This window comes from Aquarana catesbeiana, linkage group LG04 (assembly GCF_042186555.1).
Source record: "Aquarana catesbeiana isolate 2022-GZ linkage group LG04, ASM4218655v1, whole genome shotgun sequence".
In the NCBI taxonomy this organism is placed as follows: Eukaryota; Metazoa; Chordata; class Amphibia; order Anura; family Ranidae; genus Aquarana; species Aquarana catesbeiana.
In genome coordinates this window covers 328,686,413-328,709,137 of record NC_133327.1, presented here as the reverse complement: position 1 = coordinate 328,709,137, position 22,725 = coordinate 328,686,413, and the positions used below count along the sequence as shown (strand labels likewise).

The 22,725-nt window shown below is 41.8% G+C and overlaps 1 protein-coding gene across 1 annotated transcript in view; it reads right to left on the bottom strand.

Annotated features, from left to right (window-relative positions):
* Positions 1-22,725, bottom strand: part of NT5E (5'-nucleotidase ecto) — a 154,770-nt gene that overhangs the window by 8,622 nt on the left and 123,423 nt on the right. Inside the window, exons 5-6 of the mRNA XM_073626892.1 lie at positions 17,482-17,636; positions 5,012-5,120 (exon numbers count right to left, since the gene is read on the bottom strand). Coding sequence (XP_073482993.1) covers positions 5,012-5,120; positions 17,482-17,636 — 264 coding nt within the window. The remainder of the gene's footprint in view (positions 1-5,011; positions 5,121-17,481; positions 17,637-22,725) is intronic.

Genomic DNA, 22,725 nt, shown 5'->3' with positions numbered 1-22,725 from the left:
ATAGGTGTCCAAAATACCAAGCCATTGACTCTCATTTAACCACTTGACAACTGGGCACTTAAACCCCCTTCCTAACCAGACCAATTTTCAGCTTTTGGTGCTCTCACATTTTGAATGACAATTACTCAGCCATGCAACACTGTATCTATATGAAATTTTTGTCCTTTTTTTCACACAAATGGAGCTTTCTTTTGGTGGTATTTAATCACCGCTGGGTTCTTTATTTTTTGCGCCGTAAAAGAAAAAAGACCGAAAAATCTGTAAAAAAATGCATTTTTCTTCATTTCTGTTATAATATTTTGCAAATTAGTAATTTTTCTTCATATATTTTGGCCAAAATTTATACCGCTACATATCTTTGGTAAAATTAACCCAAATCGGTGGATATTATTTGGTCTTTGTGAAAGTTATAGAGTCCAAAAGCTATGGTGCGAATATCTGAAAATTGATCACACCTGAAGTACTGACGGCCTATCTAATTTCTTGAGACCCTAACATTCCAGAAAAGTACAAATACCCCCCAAATGATACCTTTTTGGAAAGAAGACATTCCAAGGTATTTAGAAAGATGCATGGTGAGATTTTTGAAGTTGTCATTTTTTCCCACAATTCTTTGCAAAATCAAGGTTTTTTTTTTACTTTTTTTTTTCCCACAAAATTGTCATATTAGAAGGTTATTTCTCACACACCACATATGCATACCACAAATTACACCCCAAAACACATTCTGCTATTACTCCCGAGTACGGCGATACCACATGTGTGACACTTTTACACAGCGTGGCCACATACAGAGGCCCAACATGCAGGGGAGCACCTTCAGGCGTTCTGTAGCTCCCAGGCCAATTCTGACATTTCTCTCCTACATGTAAAAATCATCATTTATTTGCTAGAAAATTACATAGAACCCCAAAACATTATATATGTTTTTTTAGCAAAGACCCTAGAGAATACAATGGCGGTCGTTGCAACTTTTTATCTCGCACGGTATTTGCGCAGCAATTTTTTTAACGCGTTTTTTTGGGGAAAAAAACTGTTTTGTGCTTTACAAAAACCAAAACAGTAAAGTTAGCCTAATGTTTTTGCATAATGTGAAAGATGAAGTTATACTGAGTAAATAGATACCCAACATGTCACCTTTCAAAATTGCACGCGCTTGTGGAATGGCGCCAAACTTTGCTACTCAAAAATCCCCATAGGCGACGCTTTAAAATTTTTTACTGGTTACATGTTTTGAGTTACAGAGGAGGTCTAGGGCCAAAATTATTACTCTCGCTCTACCGATCGCAGCGATACCTCACATGTGTGGTTTGAACACGGTTTTCATATGTGGGCGAGACTTACGTATGCGTTCGCTTCTGCATGCGAGCACGCAGGGACAGGGGCGCTTTAAAATTTTTTTATTTTTTTTTATTGTTCATTTTACTTTATTTATTTTAGTTTGATGCTTTTTTCCAAAAAAAAAAATTTTTGACCACTTTTATTCCTATTACAAGGAATATAAACATCCTTGTAATAGGAATATGGCATGACAGGTCCTCTTTACAGTGAGATATGGGGTCAATAAGACCCCACATCTCACCTCTAGGCTGGGAAGCCTGAAATAAAAAAAAAAAAAAACGATCCTGGCTTTGATCGTAGCGGTGAGTCGGTAGAAGCGCGGGAGGGGGGGACATCCCCTCTCGCCTCCCGTAAGAACGATCAAGCAGTGGAACAGCTGCTATGATCATTCTCATGGTGTAGGGAATCGCCGGCTGAAAAAGCCGATATCTGAATGATGCCTGTAGCTGCAACCATCATTCAGATATCTCCGCACAAAGTCAAGGACGTTGTATGACGGCCGGTGGGCGGGAAGTGGTTAAAACGCATTTTTTTTTTAACACAAAGTTGTCCATTTATACAATATTTCTACCACATAACATGTACATACCAAAAATGACACCCCAAAATAGATTCCCCTTCTCCTCCTGAGTACGGCGATACCACATGTGTGAGACTTCCACAGCCTGGCCACATACAGAGGCCGAGTACAGCTGAGCATGGCTCGGTATGGCGGGGTATTGCGGAGTATGGCGGGGTATTGCGGAGTATGGCGGGGTATTGCAGAGCATGGCAGAGTATGGCGGAGTATGGCGGGGTATTGCGGAGTATGGCGGGGTATTGCAGGGTATTGCAGGGTATGGCAGAGTATGGCAGAGTATGGCGGGGTATGGCGGGGTATTGCGGAGTATGGCGGGGTATTGCGGAGTATGGCGGGGCATGGCAGAGTATGGCGGGGCATGGCAGAGTATGGCGGGGGCATGGCAGAGTATGGCGGGGGCATGGCAGGGTATGGCGGGGGCATTGCAGAGTATGGCGGGGGCATTGCAGAGTATTGCGGGGGAATTGCAGAGTATTGCACAGCATTGCAGAGTATTGTGGGGGCATTGCAGAGTATGGCGGGGGCATTGCAGAGTACTGCACAGCATTGCAGAGTATTGTGGGGGTATTGCAGAGTATTGTGGGGGTATTGCAGAGTATTGTGGGGGTATTGCAGAGTACTGCACAACATTGCAGAGTATTGTGGGGGTATTGCAGAGTATTGTGGGGGTATTGCAGAGTATTGCACAGCATTGCAGAGTATTGTGGGGGTGTTGCAGAGTATTGTGGGGGTGTTGCAGAGTATTGTGGGGGTGTTGCAGAGTATTGCACAGCATTGCAGAGTATTGTGGGGGTATTGCAGAGTATTGTGGGGGTGTTGCATAGTATTGCACAGCATTGCAGTGTAGTGGGGATGGCTGAGCATGGATGGATGGATGCCTGGATGTCTCTGTGCAGCGCTGTGGGCACTACACATACAGCCCACAGCGCTGCAGACATCCATCCATCCCCCTCCCCGCTCACTGTGTACCGATCGGTACACAGGCGGGGAGGAAAGGAACCGGCGTCATCAGATGACGCCGGTCTGTTTACATGTGATCGCGCCGTCATTTGACGGCGCGATCACATGGTAAACGGCCGCGATCAGCGGCCATTTACCGGGATCCGTGATGCGCCGGGTCCGGAGGACCCGGCGGTCACGGATGTGTTCGGGTGCGCGCCCCAGGGGGCGCGCGAGAGGGGAATTCTGGGAGGACGTCATAGTACGCCCTCCCAGAGTTATCCAACCGCCCTGCAGCTGTCATTCGGCTATGGGCCGGTTGGTAAGTGGTTAAAGCACATGTGAAAGATAAAGGAAAACCTGCAAACATGGCCTGTTGGGGGTACTTGAGGACAGGGTTGAGAACCACTGGACTAGAGGATGTACAGTAGGCTCCAAAGCAGTCTGTGCTCCACCAAAATTAGTAGCTCAAGAAACAGAAAAGGGAGCTGCCCAGCTTCCAAAAAAAAACCAAAAAAAAAACCATTCGATCATTCGATACAGGTAAAATACACTTTGGTCATAGATAAATATGGCTAAGCTTCAGGTGGAGTGAAATGCATAAAATGAGCAGGTGGATTTTCCTTGTATCCAATGATATGAATAAATACATTCTGAGCTTTTGGAAGTTTAGCAGCTCCCCGTTTCTTGCTCTACATTATTAAAGGACCTCAGCAATGAGAAAATATTAACTGAACAGAATTTATTTACTGTTGGTCTAAGGATTATCCGATTGCATTAGGGGGAGCAAGTAGACCTATTGGAACAAACTGAACTATGCCTTTTCATGTTTTTTTGTGCTTTCCCCAGGATCAGCTGTGGGTTTTGGGATCTGTGGATGCAGGTTTATAGTTTTCTTTTGTCTACTGGTTGAACACAATGGAGGTTTCTTTTTTCAATCAGAACTACTATGTAATAAAAGTGATTTGTTGAGGCCTGCTTCATTGGCAGAAGATATCTGCATTAATCTGCTGGACTGTCAGTTTTATCCTTTTAAATAGGTTTTTACTAATAAAATGACTCTTCTTCAGAGAAGATAGAATATGTAGCAGTATCCTTAAAGCAAAAGGGTTGCTAGCATATAGGCACCCCCAATACAGTAATGCCAGCCCACATTTCCGCAACAGTATCCCAATGCTGATTTGTATCAGGCCCCTCAAAACCTATGGTGCCCAGAACTGAAATTAGGTGGATAGGGGTGTAATAAGCAATCTACCTGCCACATCCAACAGACGATTTTAAAAATGGGCCCAAAAACCAAGTTGGGACCTTTGTCTAAACACTAAACTGAAGTCCAAAACTAAACCTCAAGTGCCCAGGAGATTGAACGGGTAATTGGAAGGTTATATGTGACTCCCATGTCGGACACATGGACTGATATTGACATAGCAGAGGCATACCAGCACCGATTCTTGCAGGCCTACTGTATTGGGACTGCTGGTCCTTAGCTGACCTAGACATATCTGGTAGGTTTATTAACAGGTCATTGGCTTTAGATTTAGTTTGATAGGTCAATTAGTATGACAGTCCAGGTATAAGCCTGGGAAGACAAAGACAAGAAGCACCCCTTTTCTGCACAGCCTGCGGAAGGAGAAAAAAAAAAAAAAAGAAACAATAAAAAGCAATTCATCTGACTTTAAATGTTTTTGAATCCCTCTAGTTATCCAGCCATAGCTTGTTCCCTTTTTCCTTCAGCATTCCAAAATGTCAATATGTCACCTTCTGTTGGTCAAATATGGCCTGATCTTGGCATAATTCAGCCATTGCTTAGATAGATTAGGCACGGATCAGGTCTGTGGGGCTTCTCTAGGGGTGATGATGTGTGTTTCCAATTATGGAAAACTCTTGTTATTGTACACGGTTATCTTTCAACAGGTCTATAACCACAACCCTTAAACATCTGCTCATCCTAAATTGCATAAAAGTTAATAAAACTCGTGTGTCCACAAGATAACAGCTGTGATTCTTTGCAGTTTACATTTCAAATATGTTTAGTTAGCCAGCTTTTAGTATCCATTTAAAGCTGAGATGTCTGCTTTCATTGATGGCAAACACAATCTTTTACGCAAGACACAATCTCAGGAACAAGATCTAATGTGTGGAAATACATACCATTATTTGATCTTTCATCAATTGATGATCTAATTCCACCACCATTCATAATGCAGAGTGAAACATGATTCCAATTCATTTCATCTGGATTTCGAATATTATTGGAAATCTGAGGTTATAAAAGTTATTGAATAATTATATTATTTCTTTGGCATATTGTTTACAAAAACTATGCACTACATTTTACTATTTACACATGTTGTGTGGTACTGGCTGACTGGCAGGATTGTGGACACATGGTACTCCAGGGTTAACGACTGATTTAGAGAAAACAAACTTGTAGTTTTCTCTGAATCTTAAGTTATGTTTGAGGTCTTGAATTCTGGAGGCTTTATAAAGCTTTGGGTGGGAAAAGCCTTCCTTCATAGGTCCACAGCTTAGGCTCGGTTCACACATATGCGGCTCTGCAAGCCGCGTTTTGCGTATATATGGCAGCCCATCTGAAATGCAAGGAAAAGGTCCCTGAGCATTGGAGAAATCACAGCCCGCACGGGAACTTCAGGTGCAGCACGGTTCCTAGTGCCAATGTGATTTACGGTGCATGCAGCGTGTCATTAGGATTAATGGCACCCCTAGGCATCCAGCGTGTTTTTCTGTGCAGGTGGTTGCGACTACAGAACAGGTGCGGACCCACAGTGGGAACCCACCGTACAGATGTGAACCAAGCCTTACCTGGTAGCCAAACTTCATTAAAGTGGAGCTCCACCCAAAAGAAGAAGTTCGCTTTAAGGCTTACTCCCGTCTCCAGTTTGTGAAACTGAGATTTTGGGGAGGGGGGGCGGGTACCCACTCCCACTTCCATTCTGGTCGCCTTAGGCGATCGGAAGCAGGAGTTCTCCTTCCCTCCCCTCCCTCCTGAAGTCTTCTGGGACACGGCAGGCCCCAGAAGACTTCGGAACCAGTCACAGAGTGCAGCGCCGCTCGTGCATGCGCAGTGGGCACCAGGCTGTGGAGCCACAGGCTGTCACTGCCCACAGTAAAGATGCCGGTACCGCCAAGGTAGGACACAGGGTGAAAATGGTGGGGGCGAGTGTACCACTGGATCGTGGGACAGGTGAATGGCTGTTAATTAAAAGTCAGCAGCTACACTTTTTGTAGCTGCTGACTTTTAATAAAACGTGAGAATCACTGGAACTCCGCTTTAATTGGTCTCAGCTGTGCACAGACCTTTTACTAGTGTTCTGTCAGCAGTCAGCCTTTTCACCCAGCAGCCTGCTTCCACAGCAGAGAGAGCCCTGAGCATCCAAAAGAACAAGTCTTGACATTTGTTTTGGAGAACCAATTAGGGGCGCCCTTTTAAAATCAGGAACTGACATTTTAGTTTTGATGTTTTGTTGGTTTTATCCTATGGATTTGCTGTACAAAGCCCTTCTGTACTGAAACTGTTTGTTTACTGTCTTGGTGAATAAAAAAAGTGCAGGATATATATGTCTGCTTGGACTGTTCCAGGGTGTCACATATGATTTATCACTATCACTACCAGTGACGCCTGTTCGCTTTACAATATACTGCAGGTATATCATACCAGAATACATACAGTAAATGTTACAATACCTTCAGTAATTTATACATATATTTAGTGGGACTGCTTCAGCAGTCCCACTATTGTTATTCGTTTTTATTTATATTTAATTTTCAATTTTATTATTCCGTACGTTTTTTGGCTCTGCGTAACTTCTGCATACTTTCAGCTATTAAAACCATTCAGCTTTAAAAATGTTCAGCTCTTTCCGCTAATGATGGGACTTCAACTTTTTTTCTACCATTTATACTTTTTAAAATATTAAGCTTTTTAGCACTTTTTTTTTTAACATTGAAGTGAATGAGAGCATGCTTAAAAATCCTTAAGATCTTCTTCCGCTCCCAAAAGTTTCAGCTCCTTCATACTTTCACCTATAGACACCAAACAAACTTTAAAATGTTCACAAAATATTCAGCTATCTGGCTATATTTTTTCAGTTTCATATCTTTTACAGTTTTTGTGAAAAAGCTGTTTAAATTTAGTGATCATTTCAAGAAATTTTATTGATTAAACAGTGTGTATCGGGCTGCTAAGAGTGGATGACGTCATAGCTAGAGCACCGAGCCTTAAAAATATTATCTTAGTTCCTTCTCTATAAATTGCTGTCACGCCCACAAGATCTACTTGTCATACACAATTTAGGCATTAAAACATAGGTATTTTTGTCTAGTTTCAGGCAATGTGCTCAGTTTTGTGATACGCCTTTTACTTTTGGCTGGTTGAGCTTCCAAATGTCAAGAGTTCTACACTTTCTTCCATTGACTGTCCTGTATAAAATTCTTCACATTTCCCAGCGAAACGCACAGCCAACTTCTTTTTTAAATCACTGACATGCCCACATTTTTAAGTTCATCAACATAAATTTTATACCGATATGTTCACAAAGGCTGTGTGTCTCGAACGGTGAAGTCGATGTTTCGATAGCATGTACTGTTGTGGATTTATTAAGGCTTGTTTGAAGGGTTCTCTCACATTGTCTCTCACTCATTAGGTGTGGGGATTAATGATCAAAAAGCTTTTCAAAAAACCTTTAAATATTTCACAACTTTAATACATTAGTGGTGGTGTTAAACTTTTTTAATGAAATTCATGTTTATTTTAAAACCATTCCTACTTTCCCAACTATTCTCACTTCAACTTTTTCTTACAGATTTAAGCTATTCATCCAGTTAGCTTTAGCAATTCAGCTATTCGGCCTTCCCACTCATTTTCTCCAGGAAATTAATTTTCTAGTTATATATACAGTTGTGCTCATAAGTTTACGAAAATTGGTGCAGCTGTGCATAGTATCCAATTATCTTCTAGGTTTTATTGTCAAAGCTTAAAATTCAACAAGATGAGTTTAGAAGCTGATTGGCTACTATGCACAGCTGCACCAGATTTAGTAAGTCTCCCCCTATGTTTGGAGAGGAGTCAACAAGGCCTACAAAGAGGAGCACACAATCCCTACCATGAAGCATAGAGGTGGCTCTCTGCTGTTTTGGAGGGGGGGGGGGGTGAGCTACAGTGGCACAGAGCTTTTAGTCAAAATTGATGGCAATGATTACCGCATATTATCAGAAAATATTGGCGGAACCGTTGCATTCATGAGCCCAGAAACTGTGCATAGCATGCTGCTGGATTTTTCTCTTGTCAAATGTATTTATTGATTTTGAGCAAAATAACAGTTGAGAATCAGAAACTGATAAAAATAGCGGTACAATAATAGGAGGAGATATCACATAATTTCAGCATCACAGTAAACAAACATCTAAGACTTGGTATAAACATTTCAGCATACAAGGTGTCAAACAATCACTGTTTAAAAGTCTATAGATATGTATGTTAAGGGGTAGAAAAGGAGGATTGTGGCTATCAGCTTATTTTCCTTTAGCTACAATGATTGTGGACCAACAAAATGGTAGCAGGTCTTTTATAAATGGAAAGTATAACCGTAGAAGTACCACTTATGGTCTGGGGAAATGGGAAAGCAGAGCATAGAAGGAAAAAGGAAGTGAGCAGAGGAACAGGAAAACAGTAGAAGATGAAGTGTGGATTGAAGTAAGATGGATAAATAAGTTCCATGAAAGTAGTGCAGCCCTAGATGTTAGGATGCCTAGAGATAGTAAATGGAAAAAGGAATTACCAAGGTATTAACAATGAGTTGTCAAAGTCCAGAGGCAAGCAATGCTTAATCCAAGGCTGACAATTTTTTATGAATTTACGAAGCTTATCACCTTTAGTGACTAAAATTTTAGAATGAATCAGAGCCTGAATAATTCTAGATTTAAATTGTGGCTACAAATAAGGACAGGACTTCCAGGCTGTTGGCTATTACATGTTTTTTTTAAAATGGTCTGAAATATAAGGCAAAGTCAACACTTCAGTGGCTGCAGCAGGAAAAGAGCAGCTAAAGCAATTCTGACATTAATGCCATGTAGGGGAGATATCAAATATTCATATTCATTTCATGCTAGACAACCAAAAGAATTAACAGGAGCTGGACGCATTTCGCCAAAAACAATGTGCCACTTTTTTCACAGTATTATAATAAGGGCCTTATTTACGACTAACAAAAGACTACAAGGTTGTCATTAATGCTAAATAGGACAATACTTACCATTAAGAATTAAAAAGGTATAAAAACTTTTTGAACAGGACTATTTTATGATTCGCTTTATTTCTATGGTTTAATTGTTGTGCTTTTCTTTGATAGTTAATAGTTTAATTTGAATCACACTGAAATTAAACTAGCATTTTGTTTTGTTTGTTTCTAATGTCTGGTTTGTTGTGTTTTTGGGTAGATTTATGCCCAAGTGAAGTAATGGTCACCCAAGTATAAATGTTTTGCCTGAATAGGTTGCAAGACATAAATTATACTGATCTACAAAATATTGGAAAGGAATGTTTCTCTCAACCTCTATTAATGTTTTGGTATAGGGGATCCAGATTATGTGCTTTTGTAAGTAAATTTACAATTAACTCAATAAAAAATATATATATATATTTAAAAAATAGAAATTAAACTAGCATTTTGTGAAATGGATGACTGCAATGGTTAGTTCCATAAAATGTTTTTACATTTCTTCAAATTTCTACAATTCAAAAATAGGGGAGAAATAGGGAAAACAAGAACAAAAAAAAAAACAAAAAAAAAAACAAAAAAAAAACAAAAAAAACTTTAGCTAGTATTGGGTTTAGAGTTGTGGTCTAATGTAACCTTTCTCATGACAATTTTACCTTTGATTTTGAGTTAAAGTAGAACTATAGGCAAAACTTTTTTTCCATTTTGGATAGAGTAAGGGAGGGTTATAACCCGTCAGCTTTTTTTTTTTTGCCATTATTTGGGGAAATTTACCTTCACTTATCCCATAATCAAAACAAAGTAAGGAAATGCCTACAAATTAAAGGAACCTTTTGGGACCCCCAGGTCACAAGCAAAAGGAATCTTGGGCAGTAAAAATTCGTCCTGTGTGAATGAGGCCTAAACAGTATGCAAGGAATTTGCAACAAAAATATCAGGAATTATGTTCTGACACTTTTGTTGTATCCAATATTTTTCTCCATTGGAAGGCTTCCCCTCTATTCCTGTTCTGGTGACAACCTCAAATTTGGGGTTTTCCTTTACTATCACATTCAACAACAGGATAGAGGGGGAACCCCCCTAATGGGGCCAGTAGTAGCAATGAAAACTAACAGGAGTTGTAATCCATCTCCACTGTGTCCAAAAAAAATATATAAAATTGCTGATACTTTGTTGAGAATTCCTAGCATACCATTATGCCTTAATGCACAGATGATTTTTTTGCTATCCTAGACTCCTTTGCTCCAGGCAGGAAAAAAACAACTGCTACTTACCGATAACAGTGTTTCTGCAAAACCTTTCAGGATGGCAACATATGAGAGATGAGACGCTCCTCCCTACAGGAAACACAATAATTTCACAGCTGTTTAAAAGGCCCCACCTTACCCCTTGTCCCTCAGTTGTTGTAAAGTAATTCTGCCAACTGATTCACAAGGGGTCTTTAGGCACTTAAGCATTTACCACCTATTGTATACATTCTCCTCCACCCTTAACAGGGCGGGAAGTATTCCTGCCGTCCTGGAAGGTGTCATAGAAACACAGTTATCAGTAAGTAACTGTCAGTTTTCTCACTTCACCTTCCAGGACGGCAACACATGAGAGGATAATCAAGTAATCCGCAGGCCTACCTTAGGGTGGGACCACTGGCTGCAAGATCTTCTTGCCAAATGCCAGGTTCTGCAGCATGTTTTACCTCCACTTCATTATGACCGATGAAGGTATCTTAGCTGGATCAGGAGGCTGATCAGCAGGTTTGCTCCACCGATGTACCTGCCTTCTCAGTTTTGGATGCAGGATCTATGTGGAGTGCTCTTTAAAGATGGAATCAGAAACCTATGAAAATAGTAGATTAGCACAGTTTAACTGTCTCAAACATCTAGTAATTGTGGCCTAACATGTCTAATACTTCTTAGGACCACTAAAAGGACCAAAGACTTGCTCTGTGGAATGAGGATACAACTTTGATCAAAAAAGAGGATCTGGCTTAAACATAACTCTGTTCAGGAGAATGATTTAAAAAAGGACTCCTTGACAGACCGACCTTGCAGGTCCCCTTAACTGTATAATTTATTCCTTTTTCATAGCGATGGGTAAAGGAAAGCCCACTTAAGGGTAGTAGAATAAGGGAAGGTTATTCCCTGGGCTTAGAAGCTGGACAGGTATGTGTCCAAGCACACCAACCTTATGACTTCCTTCACATCTGAATGCTGGCATATTAGCTGTGAAAGTGCTCTATATACACAGACTCCCTATACCCCTGACCACAAATGCATTAAAATTAAGCAGAAGGGAGCTTGGTAAATACCAGAATATACCTATTCCGTAAATATCAGGTGTTCTATCTGATGTCTGAAACCATAATCCACTCCAACACCATTGGGTGCCTTTTGGTATTAATGAGGGATACATTAAGCTGAACCCTACTACAGGAGGTCAAGTCTATAGCAGGAGCAGAATACTCACGTTGGTCTGCTATGACCAGTTCTGCTATGAAGAATACATACAGAACTGTTAACCTATTGAGGTAGGTATATGGATCAGATAATTTCTGATACTGCATCTTCAGGTAATACTCCAATGAATTGAAGTTACTAAAAAAAGGCGATCTTATAGCCTTCTTCCAGTGCCATACAACCCTACCTGGTTACAAACACAGGGAATGCCTCAGGCATGCCTGAATGTAAGGACTGAATTTTCTGACATCTGAAATTTCTGCAGCCAGAGTTCCTGGCCCCTTACGTGTTCACGGGAAAATAAGGTCTGAAATATAAGTGATACATGTATAATATCACAGATATAAAGACCATAGGACAACAATGTTGTGTATTTCTGAAGTGCAGCTAGATGGACCATCGCAGAAATGACACGACATGAACTTCACAGTTGTGAATTTCAAAAGTGCAACGAGGTATGGCTATATAATAAATATAAATAGGAAAGACGCAAACAGTCTTCCCGGTTGCGTATTCTGATGTGCAGCCAAATATAAAAAACAGAAAAGACACAGAAACTTCTAGTGTTGTATATTTCTTAAGTGTGGCAAGAAAAGCAATATAAGGACAGAAGGACACAAACTTCAGTGCTGCATATTGCTGATCATACAACCCTACTGGGTATACAATGAACCAATTGCTCAACAATCTACAGTCGAACGAATATGAAAACAGAAAAGGCACCTTCAATGTTGTGCCTTTCTAATTAGTAACACGGTGCACTCATAACAGAAAAGACACAGACAATTTCAATGCTGTCCGTTTCTGATTATCAACAGGGTACAGTCCTAAAACCGACAGAAAAGTCGCTAACAACTTTAAATGCTGTGCATTTTTGATTAGCAACAGTGTATAGTCATATGACCAATAGAAATGTCACTAGCAACTTTAAATGCTGTGTATTTCTGATTAGCAACAGGGTCCAGTCCTAAGAAGGACAGAAATGTCACTAACAACTTTTTTTGTTAGCAACAGCGTACAGTCCTATAACAGAAAAGTAACTAGCAACTTTTTAATGCTGTGCATTTTTGATTAGCAACAGGTTGTCTTATGATCGACAGAAATGTCGCTAACAACTTTAAATTCTGTGCATCTGTGATTAGCAACAGCGTATAGCCATAACTAACAGATGTCACTAGCTACTGCAATACTGTGCATATCTGTGTAGCGCCCTGCTCCTGATGGGCAGGTGCTATCCATGTAAATTTAAGTTTGTCTGAAGCTGTAGTTTAGCTCAGAATAATTATGGTAAATTTGCTGGTTTCTGTACCAGTTCAGCTGGGTTGTGTCAGTTTCCACTTGGCCGTGGGTGTCGCTGTAGCCACCGGTAAGTGTTGGAAATGCAACAGGCTGGATGCATTGGGTACCCCTTTTACTCAGAAACAGCCCGGTGGGAGTGGTTCACTCGCCGTGCATTCTGGGTAAGGGTACTTAAGGTACAGGCGCCAATTAGTCGGGGTTCGCTGTTCCCGACCTGAAGGCCCTCCTGGCCCAAGGTGTGCCGTGGCAGCTCAGCTGCCTTGGCGCCGGCTGGCCCGAGGCTTTGCTATTGAAGAAGTAGGCCCAGAAGTTCTGGGGCCTATTGATCCAGAGGATGGTCCTGTGCTGTCTTGCCTGCGGGGAGAAGCCGATTGATTGAAGGAAACCAGGGGAGGACTTCTCTGGAGGTGACCGAGCAAAGTATGCTGGTATCTCAGGAGGAGCCTGGAAACTCAATTGAAGGATCCAACCCGGGTCACCTACGTCACAGTATCGCCGGATCGGCTGAAAGAAACTGGTACTGTGCAGTTATGCTTTAATCTTGCAAAAGTTTGGTTACACCATCCTGTGGCAGAGGATTGTGTAATGACCGTAACATGATTTTTCAAGTCTGTGGCAGAGACTATGACCGAGCATCGCATTGGCTGCTAGCTCAGTGAGAGAGGCCTATCTGGTGATTGCTATATCCAGTTGTGGAAACCGTTTGTCCTCTGGATTGAAGAAATACCCTGATCCGCAATACCAGGTACCTGAATCTCCCTTAACCCTCCATCCCTCTATCTGACTTTATTAATTAAAAGAATTGGAGAAAAAGAAACTGAGTGTTTGGTGTAGACATCATTGAACATTCTTCTAATGTCCGACCCCTGTGACAGATACGGTGGAGCGGTGAGGTAACGGCAAGCCCAATTTAAACCAGCAGCTCCTTCGGGGGTCAGTGCTACATCTGGTTAGCACAGGGTACAGTCTTTTGATCAACAGAAATGTCGCCAACAACCTTAACGCTATGCATTTTCTGATTAGCAACAAAGTATAGTATAACTTACTGTTTTGTATTTCTGATGAACAAAAAGACAACCAGAAAAGACACAAATAACTTCCACATTGTGCATTTCTGATGTACAACCAGACAAAGCATGAAGTAAGAGTCATGGTATATTCAACTGCCCAGCAAAGGGCAAAATCTACCACAGGCATGGCCTGGACTCTATATACTAAACCTTCAACCACCAGAGGGGAAGCAAATAACCAAATAATGGAAGGTATGTGAATACCCCACAGTAGTAATAGCTGTTGGTCTACCACTGTCAAAGTATGAGCAGGTGTAGTTAGACACACACACTTATTACACAGGTGAAAAAAAAGTCCAAGCCTCCCAAGCATCTAAGGTCTTAACGAGCACAGACCTAGAGATCAAAGCCAGCCTCAAGAAGAGGTGGTTACAATCTTAGCCTGGAGACAGACACCTGTATGGCTTAAAGAGCAATCATTAGATACAGGTTAGTATATGTAGCTCTGGCATAGAGGTATGCACCAGAACCCATCAATTAAGGGTTGCAGGATAATAATTTTATGCTTCCAATTCATCCAAAGGGTTGACTGTAGCCCAAACCACAAGAGGTCCCGGATTAACTCTTACACACCTACAGATATAACTGCAGTGTAAGGAGGAATTCGTAGGTTGGAGCTTGATAAGATATAAGATGTTACACATACCAAGCAACCCCCACAAAGAGAATATGTTCACAAGGGTAACCCTTGCTATACCCCCCCCCCCATATGGGGAAAAAACTAGGCAGCAAGCTTTTAAAAGTCAACAACCTCTAAATTAACCCTCTTCTAGCTACATGCCAGATTCATAGCAGCCGGCCTACTATATTCAGATTACTTGGTTTGCTGACCAGGGGAAATCTGTGCTATTACTCCTGTAATCACCAGGTACCTGCAGACCACTTCACATCCCTTCAACTAACCCTTTAGGAATGTGTAACTTGTTTAATGGCAGAAACAGCCTATAAAGAGACTGTGTCTAACAGGTCTCAACTCTTCACTATATTTATCCTTATGGCTGGATTTATAGTGAGAGGCTGGCAACTAAATGTTGCAATAGCCACAGCATTCCCTGAGGTAAAGGGAGCTGTGGACATTGGTCTAGCTAAAGCTTCTGGGCTATTTGTTCCCAGACCCAAGGGCAAGGATAGTAGCACCCTGTATTGAGGGAGGGAGTCCTAGCTCAATGCCCAGAAACCACTAGCCTGCCATTGGGGATTCTGTTAATCTCCCAAGGCAGAAAAGTGAATTACTCACCACGGTTGTCTTTCCCTTTGCCACAGGGTTTGCTTTTCTCTCCAGGTCACACTAGAAAAGAATTGCGGCCAAAAAGCAGCCCCTTCCAAGTTGCTGTCCCAACTAGGTAGCAAGTTAGGCTGTGTGCACTGCCCCAGTAGCATACCCACACACCTCTTCTGGTATCCAAACTTTTTTTCAAAAAGGGGTTGAGGGAAGGCCTCTTTGGGGGTGAGTTTCTGAGAGTCTAACCCCTGAGGTGTGGGTACAGAGGTGCGGAAAGCTTTAAGGAAATCTTTCATTAATCCTGAGGCCTCTTTTCCAGCCAGTTTAATATACCTATAGCAAAATGGCTTGGTGTGAGATTTAGACAATCTTTCCCCGCAGTTATCGCACTTTTTACTGGTACTAGTGCTAGCAGATGTAGACCAGAGAGCTCCTGCGCTCCGCTTGGGGAATCTGCAAGAGAAGAGGGAACAACCAACAATCACTCTTCCTGCCCCCTGTATCATGGCTGCAGGCCCCCATCCCAAGGAGGTGATAGCATGGGGGTTTACCAGGGATTACTTCTTAATCTGACTTCATCCCCCATACTAGGTAAATGGCACTTACCTGGCCCCTCTCGCTCTTGCCTACAGCCACCTGTGCTCAGACAGACTTTCAGCTCCTTGCAGCTCGCTGAGCTTAGGTGAGAAAGGAAAGCTTCAGCCTCCGCAGCCACGCGGGTCTGGTGTCTCCTCCACACTTTAAGCCCACTTCCTGGGTCGTGAGAATGAGGCTTGGAGCTCGCCAAGTCCTCCCCTTGGTGTCTTGCATCGTTTGGACCTCAGCAAAATGGCGCCCGCTGCACACAGGGGAAGATAGGAGACTCGAGCTGCTGAGCGGCGTGCAATGGTGGGGGGATTGAATATGCCCAGACCGCCTGCACAAATGCCATTGGGGGCGACCTGTGAGAAGCTCTGAGGCGGCAGGTTAGTGCAGCACTCACCGGCATACCTAAACCTGGCTCACAGGGGTACCATCCAACTATCTTTTTAGTCTTCTGGTCAGAGGAAAAAACAAAAAACAAAAAAGCGTTTCACTGTGGAAGAAACACAATCAATACTGAGGGACAAGGGGTAAGGTGGGGCCTTAACTGTGTGAACTGATTGTGTTTTCTGCAGGGAGAAGCCTCTCATCTCTCATGTGTTGCCGTCCTGGAAGGTGAGGTGAGAAAAGCAGTTTAAAAAAAAAAAAAAAAAAAAAAATGACTAAAGCCACATTTTTTCACATGTGTTTAGGCAAGTCAAGTGTTTAGGCTTTCATGGATTCCATTGGCCAGAATAGAAATGTATTCTGGCCAAATAAATTAATGCTCAATCACTAAATGTGCCTAGCGTTTTAGGTGCGTCAACACATGTTCAGCATTTTTTTTTCTGTCCAAAAGCTCATCACTTGAACACAATGATGGTGTATCTTTTTTCAACCTCTAAACGCTGCTCCTCTAACTTGAGTGCAGGGGCGGCTGCCCTGGGCACTGTGGTATCAAGTGAGGTTCAGGGGCACCACAAGGAGATTGGGGGAGAGGATTTGTGTTGTGAGGAGTAATTTGGGGGGTGATGCGGCAGGAGAATTGTTCTAGGAGGGGAAATTTGGGGAGGTGTGGTAGGAGTGGTGATTTGGGGGGGGGATGTGTTGAGAGGGGAGATGAGGGAAGAGGATTTGTGTTAGAATGTGGGGTTTGGGGGGCTTGTGGCAGGATAGCACATTGTGAAACTAGCATAAAGAAAAACTCCACCATTTATGATCTCTTTCTGAAAATTCTAGTTACCTGGCCGGTATTATACTCCAACAGCTTTAATACTTTCTGAGACCCTGATCTAAATGAGTATGCAAGAGTTCCAAACTTCGGTCTGACTTGCGGATCTTCATTTTTGTTCCAGGTCAGTGACTGAGAAAGTATTGAAGTCAGGAAGTCAGGGACAGCAAGACTTTCCAAAAGGCATGTAAGCAATGGTAATCTCCACATTTATCTGGGTACATGTCCTTTTTAGTGTATTGTTTTCGTCTTCTCTAGTCTGTACCTTATTTGGACAATGGTCGAATTTAAAATCTGCCACATATATCCCAGTAGGGGGGGCACTGGACCTTTGCAGAGAAATTAGAAAATTAAGGGATAACAATTTAAGACATTTAGGTTTTATTGATAGAAAGTGTCAAGAGGCGTCTTGGCAAGCCCTTTACCGACTGACAAAATATAGGCTTAAAAATGTAGTTTTTTTTCACTGCTTTCAGGAAATGTACATCCAAAAAGATGAAAAGCGTCTATACGGTATAGTGGGTCGATCATTCATTCCCAGTCTCTTACCATAGCATCACAAATCAGGTTTCCCATATTGCACTCCCTAAAACGACACTCCAGAGAAGAGCCATTTAGATATACAATAGTTTTTCCAATTTCTTGAGCAGAGTATTCAAGCAATTGTTCCTTCCATTTGTTAACCTCTGCTAGAAGCGCTGGGTCTAAGCAAAAGAAATAAAAAAAAATGCATTATATGTATGGCTAATAAGAATTTATACATATGGGTGTATTTAACTTGTGTAATAAATATACGGCCTTATTCAATTACTGACAATAAGAAAATACGAGTTAGAAAGTTTATTATATTGATATATTGTATGTACCATATACCGTACACAACATATTGAATAATAAAAAGCGACAGCTGCAGAAGAAGTATTAAGAAACCAACAGGAGCTCGGTATATATGAATTACAAAACTTAAATTCTCTTTTCCTAACAACCACTGGAATTATTCAGGAAAGTTTTTGTGCTTAGGCTGCATTCACATCTCAAGAGTTTTGAATCGTGGGCAGATTTGCTGTGATTCTGCCCGCGTTTTCAAAGCACCGAGGTGTGAATGACAAATCGCAGAAAGCACATTTGAATGACACCTAAAATCACGGTGCGGTTCTGCCGCGATAAAACGTGCTGCAATCGTAGCAACTTTTTTGCTTGAACCAGGTCACCCAAAAGTATCGCCTGAACTTTTTTGGGGTGACAAGCTTCAAGCGATGAGAGTTGCCACAATTGCAGCACGACAATCACGGCAGAACCACACTGCGATTTTAGGTGCCATTCAAATGAATGGCATCTCAAATGTGCTTACTGCGATTTGTCATTCACACCTCAGCGCTTTGAAATCACCGGCAGAATCATGGCAAATCTGCTCGCAAATTAAAACGCTGAGATATGAATGCAGCCTTAAAGCAGACCTTCACTCAAAAAAATGCTCTCACCTGCCTCCTCAAAAACACTCCTTTCGACTTTCCATTTTCTTCTTGCCCATCTCTTGTCTTAACATTCCTTATTTTTGGAAACATTGCTTGTTGTAGAGAGACACTGCTGCCTTCTGGGGTGTCTACATCACCCATCTCAGGAGACTGGATTTTGCACATGCAGACATGCTGCAGGTCTCTGTCAAGAAGCTTGCAGAGCCCTACAGCATGTCTGCTCATGTATGGGGCAATCTGGTGGATGCAAAGACACTGTGGGGCGCTGTCAGGCCTATTGCACCAAGTAGAGACATGCATTGTATCTCCCTTCAATATAGATGATGCTGGAAGCAGTGCAGAGCAAGGGGAACTTCATCTGCAAGAAGACATTGCTGGACTTCATGGATTAGTAGGTATATGTTCATTAACTTTCACAGAGGGACAATTTTTAGTATATTTCATTTCATTTTTGATACCTAGGGTGGAGGAGTTCTTTCCCCAAAAGAAAAGTATATTGGTTTTGTACATTATTTCCTATTTTAATTATGATCAGTGCTTAAAGTCAGAAAAATCTATATATTTTTTTTATTCCCATATCCAGCCTTCTGTTGTAAAAGCTTCTAGGGTTTACAAAACTCAAAAGCTCAATTTTACACACAGAAGTACTGTATATGATTCACTTTCCCTGTCCCCCTTCATTTGACTTGGAGGTTTGAATCAGTACCAAAGTGTCAGAGTGAAAATAACTTTAGCTGTGCTCGTAGTGTTCAAAGTCCTTTAAATGTTTTTTTTTTTTTTTTTTTTTTTTACAAATAAAGACCAAAACAGATATAAAACATTGCTTTAAGGCCTCATGTACACTACAACTAATAAACTGAAGTTTAGGAGCAGTTGGGCGTTTTTTTTTTTAGCAGCCCCTGAACTTTCCTCTATGTTATATTATGTGTATATATACTCAGTTGTTTAGAGGCAGTTGAGGTTACAGGCATTTTTGAAAGCAGAAAAATCGCGTTCAGGACTGTAGTTTACTGGCATTTCAAACGTGTGTAACCACATATAACCACAGTAAACTGCGTTTATAAGCATTTTTAAAAAGGAAAAAAAAATGTGATAACTTTTTGAACATAAAAAAATGTTGAAGAAACAAATTTCACCACATACTGTTGCCTCCATCAATGGATGAGTCCAGTAGCGATGAACTCTGGTCCTCTCATGCAATTTTCTAAGTCTTTGGAGCCTCAGCAACATCAGGAGCATTTCCTCACACATGCTTGTGGGCATTTGGGAGGGTCTCCTAAAGTTATCTGTAAAAAACACTTCTAACCTCAAATGCTCATTGTATAAACTCAGTATGTAATAGACGTTTTTCACCGTCTGTTTCAAGCAGTCAGTTTCCAGTGTTCATAAAAGGTTTTCAACTGCCCAGGTGTACATGAGCTCTAAAAACATACAGGCTCGGTTTACACTTGTGCGATGCAAGAACCCTGCAAATCCACTGCCAGAGCAGTTCACACTGACATATGCAAACTGCTGGGAGTGTCAATACATTGTTAATGACACTCCCATTTCATCTCGCGTATCACACTGCGAACTGTTAGTTTGGACACAAATCGATTTGCATGGGTGTGAACACCCATGCAATCCGATTCTGGTGCGGACCAAAAAAAGGGTCCTGTGTGAGTTTGGTCTGAATGCGATGCAATATCAGCCATACTATCTGTATGGCTGAAATCGCATCGCACAGACATCGCATGTGATCTGCGGTGCAAATCAAATGCGATCTCGCAGAGCGCAGAAGTGTGAACCGGCACACAATCTTGAAGTATATTGCCACGTAAAAAAATAATCTTGATAAATCCCCCAGCAGATTTATCATTTCATAAGGTACCTTTCAAATCTGTGCTTTGTCTGCTGATGAGCTAGCTCCCATTGCTATCCAACTAATAGAAGAGAGGAGGGGGTTGATTTACTAAAGGGAAATCCACTCTGCACTGCATGTGCACTTGTAAGTGCAGTCGCTGTAGATCTGAGGGGAAGCTCAGGCTGATTTTATCATCCAATCATGTACAAGCAAAACTGCTGTTTATTTTCCTTGCATGTCCCCCTCAGATCTACAGTGACTGCAATTGAAAGTGCACTTGTAGTGCAAAGTGGATTTGCCTTTCGTAAATGACCCCCATGGATTCAAAATTGACAGCGCTCATCTCTGACAACACCTTGTGGTGAAAGAAGCATGCACACAACTCCCTGACTAGAAGGCTGATGAGAAACAGGGGAAACAGGCACCACCACTGACTATTACAGCAGTGGTAGCTGAATGGATATGCCCCAAGGGAACACAAAGTATTATTATTATTATTATTATTATACAGGATTTATATAGCGCCGACAGTTTACGCAGCGCTTTACAACATTAGGGCAGACAATACAAGTACAATACAATTCAATACAGGAGGAATCAGAGACCTGTGTAACCTGGGTTTGACAGGCAGTGAGGAGGCGATGTAACGTCACTGCCTTTTAGCTCCGTAATCGTGGCATCAATGCATTGCACGTGGTTGCTGGGTATTTGCGACACTCCTCCATTTGCTTAAATGAGTTGTATCTGGTGGCAAACATGCTTGGACTGATGTTTTTTGCCACAGGGGGGATGCAAAGCATTGTTCCTATGGCAAATGCACCCGACTTTGCTGCTTAAAGTGGGGGGGGGGGGCTGCAAAAATATACATCTCACTTGCACATTTTAAATTCACCCAACTGGAACGCTAAAGCCTCATTCACAATGGATGTTTTGCCAACTCTCCTAGACTCCTTTCCTCCTGGCAGCAGCATTTTGGCAGAAAAAACACTTGGCGCTTGTAAATCAGTGTAACACGTTTAGGCTCATTATTGCGTGTCCCCACAATAGAAAAACAATTTAAATTGGTAAGATCCAGTAGAACATAATGTTGGTGCTTGCAAAACATATTTGGTTTTATGATTAGTCATAATAAATAGAGTATGTGTGAATGACCTTGATCAATTGATTTGACATGATTCTTCATCTAAAGCTGAGCATTGCTGGATGTTTCTAGTGTAGCCAATTTGAGTATGACAAAGAAGGTATCTTGCTATAGAATGTCATGAGAAGACAAAAATAGACACATGTCTATGTAGCTGAAGGAATAATACATTGTGGATTATATCCTGTTAAGTTAAGATTTGAGTAGTCCCAATCATATTAATAAGTATTAGTATACAATTACTTAATGTAAAGTTGGTAATATGTGTTCATATTATGTGGATGTTTGGTTATATGACATTACATGATCAGCACATTACTTCAAGTATGGAGTGTTACATGTGGGCTTGTCAATCGAATGCCATATATGACTGAGTTAGAACCTCCTTTTGTATAGCGTATTGATGAAGTTAGCAGAATTGAATGTGTGCCATACAAGGTTCTAAGTTTTTGTGAGGTTATGACGTTCACATGTAACATATAAAGCCACAGGGCGTGGCTTGGCAGCAGATGTAGCCAGACGCACATCTTGTGAGCTCCGCCGATAATCCGCTCTTTTATCCTGCAGAATACATCTGATCAGCTGTTCTTCATACCTACCTGCTCTCCAGTGTCTCTGGATACCTCCGCCCGACTGCCGCTGTCCTTGTATACGATTTGGAGGATGTCTCGGCAGGGATCCGTGGCCCGCTCTGCTCTGGACCACGAGGCTCAAGATGGTGCGGCCTCCAAGTCAGCCAAGGCCCAGAGACTGCCTACATTGATCTGTCATGTCTCATGCCCTCTAGAGGATCACCCAAAGGGTGCCATATCAGATCCTTGTTTTAAATGCCTATGCTTTAGTATCTTATGGCTAAGCAAGCTGTTATAACGAGCTGGAATGTAAGAGGTTTGGGAGACAGAGTGAAACGATTGGCAGTACTCCATATGATTAGACGACTGGGTTCTTCAGTGGTGTGCCTACAGGAGACCCATATGTCGCCCGGTCAAGAATCTCCATTCGCTGTCAAATTATTTAGTACCCAGTTTCACTCTGCTTTCTCGTCTTATGCCAGAGGGGTTAGTGTTTTAATAAGTACAAAATGTTTCTTGTGTATGCACAACCTCACCTGTTGACCCCTATGGTAGGTATATATTTTTGGTGTGCTCTCTAGACGGACTACACTGTATTATTGTGAATATATACATACCACCACCCTTTTCGGTAGAGGTCTTAAAAATTTTGGCTACCTTTCTGTCCCAACACCCAGGCATCCCTGCAATTGTTGTGGGAGACTTCAATAATTATTTGGATGCCGACCTTGATAAGTTATCCACAAAGGCCTCAGCGAGTAG